At 40.5% G+C, this 13,505-nt stretch overlaps 1 protein-coding gene across 3 annotated transcripts in view; it reads right to left on the reverse strand.

Moving 5' to 3' along the window:
• nbas (NBAS subunit of NRZ tethering complex) overlaps positions 1-13,505 on the reverse strand; it is a 155,593-nt gene that overhangs the window by 107,990 nt on the left and 34,098 nt on the right. For all 3 annotated transcript variants that reach the window (XM_077510416.1, XM_077510415.1, XM_077510414.1), the window contains 7 exons: positions 12,127-12,252; positions 11,884-12,035; positions 11,657-11,791; positions 4,679-4,757; positions 2,790-2,894; positions 2,581-2,717; positions 162-248 (listed from right to left, as the gene is read on the reverse strand). In XM_077510416.1, the coding sequence (XP_077366542.1) occupies positions 162-248; positions 2,581-2,717; positions 2,790-2,894; positions 4,679-4,757; positions 11,657-11,791; positions 11,884-12,035; positions 12,127-12,252 (821 nt within the window). The remainder of the gene's footprint in view (positions 1-161; positions 249-2,580; positions 2,718-2,789; positions 2,895-4,678; positions 4,758-11,656; positions 11,792-11,883; positions 12,036-12,126; positions 12,253-13,505) is intronic.

Here is a 13,505-nt window from a genome sequence, read left to right on the forward strand (position 1 = left end):
TTGAAAAATAGTGTAGGGACTTTTGGGGTCTGCAACAGCAAAATGCACTTTATTTTTTCAATGAAGAAAAAAAAAAACTTGGCTATTATTTTTCTTATTTGAAAATATCATGACAATTTTGAAGGGTGTCGTTTTATGATAGGAATATTATCGGAGCTTACCTGCAGTCATCCGCCTCGCACCAGTCGGTCTGCCGGTGCCGCTGCTCGTCCCAAGCAATCAGCGCCCGCTCACCACGCTCATCCACGCTGACCCCACATAGAAAACACGGTCAAGGTCAAGAAAAATACCAACAGTATGTTGAGATTTGTCTACGGTTTGATTTTCACCGATTTTGAATTCTCATGTCGATTTTTATAATCATTCAAATCTGTCAGGCTTGTCAACATTCTTCTGTGTGGTGTGTCACAGCTACAAGATTTTTATTTTCACTTAAGGGACTCCCAGAATGCGCAAACAATCTTAGAAAGCTTCTCAGTGTAGTGTTTAACGCCGCCACGATCATAAAGAAGCACAAAACAATCATCCAAAGTGGCAAGTGATTCCTATTAAAAATGAACGTTTATCTTTCCCCAAAACTGCCGCAAGTTAATTCATTGCAGCGAGGAATTAATAAAAAGACTACGAGCCCTGGAAGGTTGTCTTTAAAAAGAAAAAAGCTCATTTGAAAGAAAGATGGAGGGTAAATATTAATGCAAGCGCAAAGATACTGATGTGCGGAATGAATAATTCCAACAATCTCCTTCCAATCACAAGCTGAGAGTGCCGAGGAAAAGGAGCTAAAACAGACCAATTCAAGGCCAAGTTGTGAAACTTCAGCGATTTTCTTTTTCTGCAACTTTAACCTGATCAATAATCGCGGCAGGGCTGCTGCTTCTTCTCCCTCCTGCCTGCTTGCTCGCGTGCTGCAGTGCGGCCGGCGCTCGTAAGCCGGGGGACAGCGGGGAAGCTGCCCGCGGTGAGCCCGGCTGGCCGTGATGGATGCTCACTGCAGAGCCGCAATTGCCCCACCTCCATACAAAAACACTCACACAAGACACTAAGTAAAAAGGGAAGAAGGTGTGCGCATGTTTTGTCGGCCAAAACGATGACGGCAAGCCCCCACTATATCGCAGGCATCACTTGCACTCAAATGCTTTTGCAGATTTGCATGTTTAGCATATACAGACAAAGTTGAATTTAGCGTTACATAGCTTGAGTGCAGTACCATATTGTACCACAACATGGCTGGCAGCACTGAGCTACACTGGAAGACATGCAGCATCACAGAAGGCAGAGAACTCCAGTAAGGGGCTGTTTGTATGTGTTGCTGCTCCATGTGCGTCAAGTAGCAGTTGTTTCAAGGTTTGCAAGTACAACTGCTAATACTACTCATATACTGCTGCCACTCATACTACTGCCATCATACTACTACTACTACTGCTAATACTACAAATACGACTACTATAACTAGCACAACTATTAAAATTATGTTTACAACAGCAACTTATACTACCACTACAAATGCTATTACTTCAAAGTATTATAACTACTAGACTTTATCTAGATCTGATCAGATGGATTGGATCAACAGATATTTAGAATTTTATGCAAAATCTGTGATCGGCTGTAATGTCATAAGCGAAATGCGCATCTCTCTCGAATTGAAGGTGCATTATGGGTAGCGGCGTGGTGCATTGTGGGTAGGCGAAACTACCAAACGGTCATTGAAAATTAATTGGATCCAATGGAATCGGCTCTGAAAGAAACGTTTCAACCGCTGGAAAGTTGCTGTTTTTTATTAACATTCATAGCATGTGGTTTACTGACACCGGGGAAGTTGACTTGCAAGCTTTAAAGTGTACAGTTACGCAAAGATTGTCACCACTCTAATCTCTCTGCCATTCAAATTGATAGGGTAGTTGGTAGCCTCGTTTTTTCCCCTCACGCATGCGCAAACTTAATGCGCACTTCGCTTATTAGCCGATTAGCATTTTTGGGAGAATTTTTAGGGTTTGTTGTTATTTTTCACAATGCATTTCAACGGGTGTCCATTACATGCAATTTGTTGGGCAGGCCGCTCCCAATTGCCTCGGAGAATAATGAGGGTTGACTGTCCAGTAAATCAATATGTAAATAAATAGGTATTTTGGTCCATCTTCTGATCAGATCAATCAGTAATTGGCTCCAAAATCCGGATCGTGTAAAGACTAATAACTTCAAACTTCTACAACGAAGAACATGACGATGACGACCTGAAGCTAATGTGGCTGCTGCTCCTACAACGACAATAAATACTATTTCACCTACTGCTATATTTCCATTTGGAAGTAGAAATAAGCGTGTTTATCCTTTGATGTCTTTGTCAGCTTTTACTGAGCGCTCGCCTTTGTTTCATCAGCTCCATGCACGCTTGTTAACATTGAGACCAACGCAAGGTGACACGACCACTTGTCAAATGTTGACATTTCAGGCATGTCTAGCCATAAAAGCCGATAAATGAGCATTATGAGTAGCTTTCATCACGTTTTTGATAAATTGCCCTGCATTTTTATTTGACACCCGTGCTCCAACCACCAGGGGTTCGTGCCACGTACTCACCAGACCTCAGGCAGCAAAATGGTGTACTCGTGCGGAGATGTGGTCTCCGGGAAGTTGGAAAGGATGGCGAGTCGATGTTGGAGCAGTTCTGCCCCGTGGTACGTGAAGAGGATGTCCAGAGCCTGCACATTACTTTCCTGTAGCCCAAAGGAATTTTTATTACGTCAAGTGTAAAAACAAGAGTTATCACGGTAGGAATTTAATTTTACCCTAGCGTAGTTCCGCGCCGACAAAACGATATTCTGACTACGGAACTTCTTGAAGAACTCGGCGTCGTATTTCTGCTCGGCTGCGTGGGGACCTCCGAGTATCTCCTGTAGGGAGAAAAATAACACGAGAATACTAGTAAATGCAAAAAAGATATACCAAAAAAAAAGTCATATAAAAAGGTAGGAAGGTTTAGGCACTTGACCTCATACAAAACTGACATTCAACTTGAGTCAACAATATCTTATATACTATATCTGTAAATAAATAACTATTTGCCATTAAAAGCCCTTTCCCAATCTTGTTTCTGTATTATAGTTGAGGCGCCAGAACAGCAAAAAATAACGCCAAAGTCACTGTTCTGGTTCACAAAATGCTCGTTTGCTCTGCTTTTTCATCAGAAACTCGAGTTTTGGGTGAAACCAAACCATCTTCCAGTGCTAATTAGTGAATAATGGAAAAAGCTAGAAACTAACTTTTTTCTGCTCTTTAAAGAAGAGAGACAGACTTACGTTTATATTTCACACAGCACAATATTCTGTGGGTCAATCAAAAATGCTCTTCAACAGCCGGCAATAAACGTCTGCTTTGAAAACAGCTGCCAATGACTGAGTTAAAGGGTTTATAATGAAGTCAGTTTGACCAGGAACATGTTATTGCTATTCCCATTATTTCAAATGGGGTTAAAAAAAAAATAAAAAATAAAAATTCTGAACTGCGTGCGGGTTTTGCAAGCAGCCTTTGAATGGGCCGTGCTCAGACGGCACCGTGCCTAGTTGGGATGATAAAACCGCCGTAATATCATATTCATAGACGGCCGGGGAGAACAGATGCGACGGCGCAGCTGCGGTAACCATGACAATGTCCGTCTGGCTCGCTTCTATCTGAGCGGGCTAAAATCTAATCTTTTTCCTGCTGGCTGCTTGAGAAAAAAAGTGCGCCGCGCCATGCCGCGTGGCGATTTATGGAGCGTGGAAAAAATGTGGCGGCGTTCACATTACTCACCCTGAATCTCAACTCTCCGGCTTGATATACTTTTGGTGGCCTTCACCAGGGCAATAAAAGCGTATTTCTCAGCAAAAAGCCATCCGTTCTCGTGTCAGATTCTTCAAATGCCTCTCACGCAAGTATGGCCTACAACCTTTCAATATTTTGAAAATGAGATTAGCACGCTTCAGAGAGAATTTCAATGGAAGGTTGATAAGAAAATCCTCGTTTTGCTTTGGGCAGGACTTTATGAGCAGCTGAGAAGCAATTGGTTTCGTAAGAGCTCCAAAAGGCAGAACAGAGAATACAGCCGTGTCTTGAGATACGAGCGACTCAACCTATGAGTTTTTGGAGATGTAAGCTGTCGTTCAGCTCTTTTTTTTTTTTTTCTCTACTGTCAAACTGAACAGAAAACAAAGAATCACATTTGGTATACTCTTAGCTTTTAAGTCAGTTAGCATAATGCTAACACTAAATAGCATCTATGTTGCAGTGAGTGCTATAAACGTTTGTGGAGCTCACTCCTGCCTTTCATTAATATTCCACTGATGCTTCTAGCTCCATACGGCATAATCAGTAAATATGAAAGGAGCATTCATGTGGACAACAAGAAGACAAAAAGCATGGCTGCAACCTTTTATTTGGTGAAAGGTTAAACCAATCAAGTCCCTTCTGCCCTTTGCCATTGGAGGATGACGTCTATGGGTCGACTGCATTACATGAAGTTAAATGTTGCGCGCTGGCGACAAGATATATGAACACTTTTAAGGAGGAAAGGCTTAATGAAAGCGCAATAAAACTTTTGACTGCCTTTGGATGGACATGAAAACAACGCAATTGTGTTAACAATAACAATTACAGCATTAATTTGTGCCTGTGTGAGAAGGGATGCATTTAAAGTTACCTCATACGTTGCCAGCCTGTCCAAGTACGATAGCAGCTTCAGTCGGCTCCGGCACAACTCCTTCTGCTCCAGCGTCAGTCTGCAACAAGAAAATGCTCTTCTTGGATTTTATTTTACACTTCTAAGTAGTAATACGAGTTTGTATAAAACTTTCGGGCTTCTGCTAGAAACCATAATGGTATTTGTGTTTAATCAGAGGTATTTTAAATACTGTAGTAGCAGACGTGCTGATTTCTATTTAATGTGAGTGTGAATGTGGTAAAATAAAAAACTAAACAGCCACAACCCAGTTGTAAAAGGGTGTGCACACTGTGCAACCATATTATTATTATTATTATTATTATTATTATTATTATTATAACGGTAGTTTTTTTTATTTCACCTCTTGAAAAGATCTTTTTTCCCCCAACTCAATATTTTGAAATTATCTACCACAAAAATTAATCAGAGGTGTGTAGATTTTTTTAGATTTACTGCATAGTTAGCCTAAGAAATGTTAGCAATGCATTAACTCTCATTCGAATAGCACAGGGGGAAAAGTAAAACCTTTTTCTAAATGCCTCTGAACTTTCCCCACTTGGGTTACCATCGCGCTAAATGTTAGCATAAGAGCTGTTAGCATGTTAGCATTTGAACTATCCTCGTTCACAATAGTGTGAAGTTGAAAAATAGATGACGAAAGCCAAAGTCGCAACAAATCGTTCATAAATGCCATTAAAGGGGCTGTCTGCCGGATTCACTCAGGAAAATGCACTTTTTAAATACAGGATGCACACACTTTAACTTTCTCTCAGTCTGCACATCTGTGTTTTTGTTAATCTTTTGTGGTAATTTCGTCCTAAACCCCCACCTCCCCAGCCTGTATTTTGCCATTTTGTGTTTGTTTTGTAAATAGCGGGACGTTTCAGTGGAAAAACCCTCACAAGTCACTCACTCACAGAAGCTTACGTGTGTGAATGAGTGAGTGAAGAAAAAAAAAATCCGTGCGTGCTTTCAAATTGCCGCAGGAGTGACGTCACGCAGCTGACACGTTCGCCCGGCCCCGTTTGCGACACGCCACCCCCCGCTCTGCGATTGGCTGGAGGGTAGTAAATACTGTCTTTCCACAGAAATGTCCCGCTGTTTACAAAACAAACACAAAATGGCAAAATACAGGCTGGGGAGGTGGGGGTTTAGGATGAAATTACCACCAAAGATTAACAAAAACACAGATGTGGAGACTGAGAGAAAGTTAAAGTGTGTACACCCTGTATTTAAAAAGTGCATTTTCCTGAGTGAATCCAGCAGACAGCCCCTTTAATTGTTTCAAAGAACTCAACAAATCGATGAATCGTAACACCCTGAGAAATACCAATCAGGTATTTACTAGCACTGACACCACTTTCAACTGCTTCCTCAAGAAAAATAGAGTATGATGACTTCAACTACTGCTGGAAGCCTCGCCAATATTGTCCATTAAAATCTCCCACAGCGCCAAGTAGGCATCATCTCCCTCTAATCACAGCAAATCAACTGACCATAACAACCAGCAAGCCTTTGCTTTTCTTATGCATTGGACGGCGCTTGTCGGCCAGGTGACTGATTGTACTGTGCGCCCGGCCGAAATCCATTTTCTGCGTAATTGAATCACGGCCGTAAATAAAGCGGATGGCCGCAAATAACAAGGCACCGTGCTTTATTGGATGCACGCTACTTCCAATTGGGAAAGAAAAGAAAGGCAGTAAAGCAGAGCGAGGTGAGTGGTCAGATGAGAGATTTCAATTGCATAAAAGGAAAATGGAATAATTGTCGAGACCTACAACGTTTGGCCAAAAGTAAAAGTGCATTTAAAGAGAGGGTGCTTTCCCTCAAAACAGTTTCTGCAAAGTTGGAAGCCCAAAATGGCAACAGTTATCAGGAACATGCATCCTCTTATTCAAAGTCAAAATGTCACAAAACCATTTTAAAAATACATGTGTATATTGTAGTGATTTTAATTTTAAACTGTACAGATATGTCAGTGTGTCTTGTAAAAATAAAGAAAAATACTTTCATTTTAATCTGATTTAGATATTAATCTTAAATAATGGAATGGAATGCATTTTTCAATGATCAACTATTTTCGAAAATTATTTCGTCTTTTATTAAAAAAAAATGTTTTACCTACTTGTAATTTTATTTATTTTTATGCATACACATTTTTTATATAAATTGAATCTCATAGGTCATATATTATTAAAAAATAATTTATTAAAATAAATCATAACAAAAACACATTTAAATGTATTTTTCTTTCATTCTACAGGTTATTTATTACTATTTTTAAATTATTTTTATATTTCATTACAATAATCTAACAAAAATATATTATTTTACTTTTACTGCGATTGGCTGGCAACCAGTCCAGGGTGCTGGAGCCTATCTCAGCCGCCTTCTGCCCAAAGCCAGCTGAGATAGACTCCAGCACCCCCCGCGACCCTTGTGAGGAATAAGCGGTCAAGAAAATGGATGGATTTTACTTTTAATGTTTTTAACTGTACACATATTAATGTATCGTTACAATTACATTTTATACGTTATCAGTTTAAAATTATAATATTTGGGATTTTTTTTAAACAATTAAAAAACAATTTTAATGTTATTTTTTGTTTGTAATCATTTTCGTATTTATTTTGTACACTTTTAATTAGGGCTGGTACAAGTATACACTCTTTCAGTACTTACCGATACTGAGTACCGATACCACTAGTACTTTTGAAATATACGCCATTTAAAACAAAACAAAAACAAAAAAAAGTGACCTTTTTTTGACACAGATGATTGGCAGATGGGTGAAACTGCTGCAGTAGAGTACCAACTACTGCCAAGGAGGACTTAATTGATGTCAGATTTTTTATTTTTATTTTTTGCTTTAAAGTATCAGTGTCTGGTGTCTGCAATTACGGCTTGCATTGGCCTGGGACAGATATTCTCCCATCCTACTTTTAATCCATAATATTTGACAGTTGTTACGCTAATTCTGACCCTTCCAACAGCTGCTCCTATAAAACAACGGAAGATGAAGGATGAATCGCTTAACCATTATGTGTGACATCTTGCACGGGAAAGAAGTGAGTGTGAAAAGCTGGCTAATAATAACGGCGATCAAGTGAAGAGTGACCACAGAGGGGCTGACTGACCCATCCACTGCAGTCTTAATCCCTCATTACAGGGCGCACTATCACTCCTTATCGGGCTTCCTCTACAGTACACACACTAGTCGAGATTAACACCGGCTCATCGTGCTCGCTGCTGCATCAAAGCGCGCCAGCTGAGCGCTCATATTGGCGCTAATTACAGCATCGTTCTTTGGAAACCAGAAGTGGTGAGAGGTGGGGGAAAAAAATGATTATAATAACGACTCAGACTGATTTACTAAGAACGGAAATAGTGAGCGCTGCGATGCGTGTTAGCTTACGCGAACGCTGATGGCAGCTGTAAAAGTGGTGGAGTCGAGAACCACAAAGTAATGGAATTGGAAGTGCAAGTGGAAGAGAAACAGACAGGTTATTGAGTTGCAGGAAAAAATAAAATAAAATAATTGCTCGGCTAATCTAAATGAAGCTAGCAACTCATCATTCGGATTCTACAAAATCGTATTGCGAAACAGATGACGTGAGAATTTTTGTTTCTGGCATTTAAAAATGTTTTGCCTATTACACGCGCAGTTAGACATCAAATCAGTTGTTGCGTTTCGTCTCAGTTTCAATGAATCCCATTGGACATGCTAAATTAACTGATTTAGATTTAGTATTAAGTTTGTACCCGTTCTTTTAACAAACTAAGCTTTTGTAGATTAGGCCCTTAAACTTTAAATTTCAACATAAACACACATGCCATATTTGTAACTGATTAAGAATTACGGTAGTAAAGCCATTATTGTGCATTGATTAGAAGGACCATGTACACAATACCATTTTGGTTTGATTCAACATCTCGTACATTTATTTTTAAGAAAGAAAGAAAAAAAGAATCTATAAGAGACTGTAGTATAAAGTAAAAACTGCCGGAGTGACAACAATAAGCAAAGCAGTGCTGCTAAACTCCACATAATCGATTTGAATTAAGATGGAGATTTAGAGAGGATTTAAGGGGTCTAACCTGACCTTTGATTGATTCCATCATTGATCAAGTGTGTGGGAAACTGGAAGTACCACACCGTACTGAATGCACCAGCCAGTAACTAGCTAGCCAGCAAAACGTAGCACTAGTGTTGGACAGCATTCGTGTTGCTGCACATTCAAGCGAGACTGAATATACAACGCGTGCACTCGTTTTAAACCGTGATTCATTATGTTGCATAATGGAGTCCGGCACTGCGTTTTTTTAATGGTGTCAGAGTACGAGCTTATTAACGCACACGCACACGCACACAAACAGACAGATGAGGTGGCGACAAAAAAAATGATAAAAACAATACTTTTTGTTAACAAATGTTTACACGGTTGAAATATAAGAAGTTAAAAAAAAAAGAAAAAAAAAAGTCCTGTCCGGTGTTTATAGTTATTATTTATGTACTTTATAGTAATATGACTTTTGGAATGAGTGAATGTTCCGCTGCAAGCGCTACAAACTTCCCCAGACCGAAAACACAAAACAAAAAGTGAGGCCATCGGGTCATTCATTCAGCTCTGAAGGCTCCAAAGACAACAGCGATTTACTTTTGTAATATCAAACTGCAGCGCTATCTTGTACCCCGTTTAAAGCGTGTGAAAGGAGTGAAAGCATTATCTCTATATTGCAGATTTTCACCTACTGCGGCAGGGTCTGATACGGATCCCCTGCGGTGAACAGGGGCTTCACTGTAATTTTTTCAAAGCACACGGCGCAGTACCCTGAGGGACGAAGGGAAGCACTCGGTGCGACAAGACAACAGTTAAATATCGTCTTCATCTACACACGCAGAGCAGATGTGATCGATACAAAGCCATTTCTGTAACGGTGGTGTAGTTAAAAAGAAATTAAGAGAATTATTATCCGTCTCTGGCCTGTGCCGCAGGCCTCAAGGCGACGGGGCTGAATCCATTAGTCCAAGCACACTACAAACACACATACACACACGTGCGTGCACAGAAGATATTTAGAAAGAATGCAATTCATTAGAGCCTGGAGTGATTTCTTTCAATCCAATCATATTTTCTTTTCAGGGATGGAATTTCAAGTGTGAAAAGTGCACACCTTGTGCCGGCACTCGTTGTGCTGAGGGGTTAAGTGCCTGATAAGCGGGAGCGACAATGGAGAGCATCCAGCTGTGTGAGAAGCTACATCTGCACGCAAATGCATTTTTAATGAGCGCCATTTATTTGCGTAAATGCATGTTTTTTTCTTTTCCCCCGCGTTTACCTTTCGAACGATTTAATCGTGTCTAATGTGCGTAGGAAGGGCTTGATGGTGCGAGTGGATCTGCACATATGAGAGGTGATTAGTGGCCACTGAAGGCTTTTTCATTAGTCTTTCCCCGGGCGCTTAACAACAAAGGCATAAATTACAGCAAGCTGATTAGCCGCTAATCTTCGCTAGCGCCGGCCGCCAAGTTCTCTCGTCTACGGTAATGTCCCCCCGCCTCCCCGCAAGCTCGTTATTGTTGAAGGTGGTGGCCCGCTCTTCTCTTTCCTCCCACGCCTCACTACTAACTTCCACTTTGGAACCACAGCGGCTGATACCAGGGAGAAGTAATGGCCTCATACAAGCTGCCGTAGACGAGGCAACAGGCCAGAGGCTGATAAAAACTAATAGAGATAAGATTCTCATTTTATTTCCTCTTAAAGAAAAACATTCAAAATAAGACATCACAGTTTCTAAATAGTATTGCACCATGTAGTACAGACAGAGCTCTCACAAATAGTGATTGACGTCCTGCCCCCAATAAAAAAAGGTCAGTGATGTGTTTAGATATGAGTGTGTGATATGAGAGTTTCAGGAAGATACAAGCTGTCGTTCAGCTGCTTTTTTACAAGCAGTGTATTTAAAAATAAATAAATAAATAAAAAAAGCCCTAAGAATGCCCCAGCTAGCTGAATGCTAGCACATAATGGAAAACGCCAATGCGTCAAAAGTTGTTGAATACAAACAGTGGACACGGTCAATATCATTTTTCCAGGCTCATTCTGTACCCCCCTTTAAAAGGGCAGAGCTTGAGCCTTGTTTTTTCCCTTCCTTATATTTATTTTTCCTACCCAAGGCTTCCCGTTCTGTCCCTCCCGTTGGTCATTGTTGTTTTCATGTGTCTTGGACGAGTTATGACTGCGATTTCAATTATTACACTCCACAATTACAAAATTAGCATAATCGCAAACACAAATAATAGATTATTAATACTAATTTTGAGTTGTTTACATTTATATAGTTGTACCTTTTTTAATTTTAAAATGACTAATTTAATATATTTTCTTTGGTTCAAAAGGAACTTGCATAATTAGCAAAGACAAAGAAATTTGTCTCAATATTTTTTTACGCGTTTAAACATTTTCTTGTTTTGTACCAAAAAACAAATGATTATCCTTATCGTGATTTCAATTATTACCAAAATAATTATGATTAATATTTTCTTCATAATCGAGCGGCCCTACTTCAAGGCTTTCCATTCATTATCCTCTGAGGAAAAATTACTATCTGTAATAATATCACTGCAGATTACTAAGTGACTCAGAGTTATTGTGAGACTCTTTTTCGTTTGTGTCTGTATGATTTTTACACTGCTGTCCGGTGGTCAAGTCACGTTATTCTTTCCTCTTGACAGACAGCAGATACTCTGCAGATGACTAGATGAATGTCCCTAAGCAGCTACATGAGGAAATATGGTACGTATAAACGCCTTCGCGCATTAATAGACACATCATCATCTCTGCAACTGAGTCTATTGAAAAATCCTGGCCACTACGTTAGGAAGCCCGTTTCTCAGTCTCCTTTACTTTTAGCATTTCCGCACGTCACGGCTCACGTCTCCGCGTGTTCACTGACCTGCTGAAATCGACCTTGTCCAGCAGCTCTCGCTTCCTCCTGCTCTCCTTCTCCTTCTTCATCTCCGCCTCCTCCTCGTCTGACAGGTCCTCATAGGGAAGGTCGTCCAGGTCCACGTCGCCCGGCATGATGAACCTGACAGGCGACGGCACGGGTGAGCTCCACCTCCACCGCTAGACTTTTATTGAATTCAAAAGGGAGAAAAAAAAAAAAAAAGATTCCCGCACCTGCCCCCGTCCTCTCTGTTGCCGATGGCGATGAGGGCCTCCAGGTCTGTGCCCTTCAGGCCATACTGCAGCAGCTCCTTGGCCGCGTCCACATTCTCCGGGACGCGCTCCACGCACTCGTGCAGGACCCACGTGCGCTTGCGGATCTTGCTCTGGGGACGACAGGTTGCGAAAGAAAGAGAAAGAATGTTAATAAATGACGTGTGAGATGGAGAATAGATGTTTGTCTTGTGTTCGACATACGAGATAATCTTGTATTGAGGCGATGCTGACTGTGCTCTTCCTCCACTGTCTCTGGTAGACCAGGTCAGAGTCCAAATTATACGCTTGGGCCAGAGACAAGGCCTCACCGTATTCTTCATTGTCAATCTGTTGGAAAACAATCCAAATCAAGAAAGCGTTCACATCATATGTGACTCAGATTAAATGTCAAATCATGTCAAACTTTTTACATCACTTTGTTCTTGCCCTCGCTGTATTGGAAGTGATCTAATTTATGGGTTTTGGCAGGACATAGTGGTGCCTTGAGGTTTTGTCACACTACATTGAATGCAAACTGTCCGACATCATGGCACCCTACCAGGCCCTGCCTCTTAAAGGCACATGCGTGTAAACAAACACTAAAAAGTAGAAGAATTTTCCAGAGCGTCTCAGCTGCTTATGACAAGTTTCCTTGCCTACGGCGGTGAGGTAACCTAATTTTGTAAATCAGAGCAGTTATTTCTATACAATCTAGCTTTACTACTACATTTTGACTTTGCAATTGTAACTCATTCACTGCCAGCCCAGGTGTAAAATGGATCTTTGACGTGTATGGCCGTCAATGGCAGTGAATGAGTTAATAGTGTAGTGGTTCAGTTTTGTACAACTTCGATCCGGAAAGTGTCACAGATACAGTTGCCTTGTCAGCTGGGAGATGAGCGATAGAAGATGGTTGGATGGATGCATGATGTGTTGGCTGTTTTTAGCGTAGTGGTTCACAAAGCTGATTTGTGCAGCTTGGCTCAATCTGAACCCTGTAGTTTTGCAGTTGAACAGTTTAGTTGTTCACAGTCAACTTGGATAGGCTCATCCACAACCGTAAGCAAGCCCAGGTGTAAAATGGATCTTTGACGTGTATGGCCGTCAATGGCAGTGAATGAGGTAATGTATGAAAATTGCTATAAAAATTCAATTTGATTTGATTGATGTAGCCTGGACCTAGGATTGAGCCTTGTGGAACTCCACTAGTTTTGTGCTGCGAGTCCATTTTTTACATTACATTTGAGTATACGTTAAGGGAAAAAAAATGTGGACTGAGTAGCAATCCTTGTGGAACACCACAATTGTAATATTTACATTTATGTTTCTCAAACTTTGAGCCAAGGCAGGTATATTATTTTATTAGAAAAATATCCAAAAAAAGCAAAATAATGGAAATAATGATAATATTAATCATAAATATATTTACTCAGTGTGAAATGTGGCCTTGTTTATTTGAACACAAAGCTATTATTCTGTTGTATGAGTCCCAACAGAACAGACAGGCTCACTGTACCTTATTACATTAACAACAAAACAACCACAAATAAATTTAGGTGGGGCATACATATTCTATAGGTGAGGCCCATATTACATACTAC

This window comes from Festucalex cinctus, chromosome 21 (genome assembly GCF_051991245.1).
Source record: "Festucalex cinctus isolate MCC-2025b chromosome 21, RoL_Fcin_1.0, whole genome shotgun sequence".
Lineage (NCBI taxonomy): Eukaryota > Metazoa > Chordata > Actinopteri > Syngnathiformes > Syngnathidae > Festucalex > Festucalex cinctus.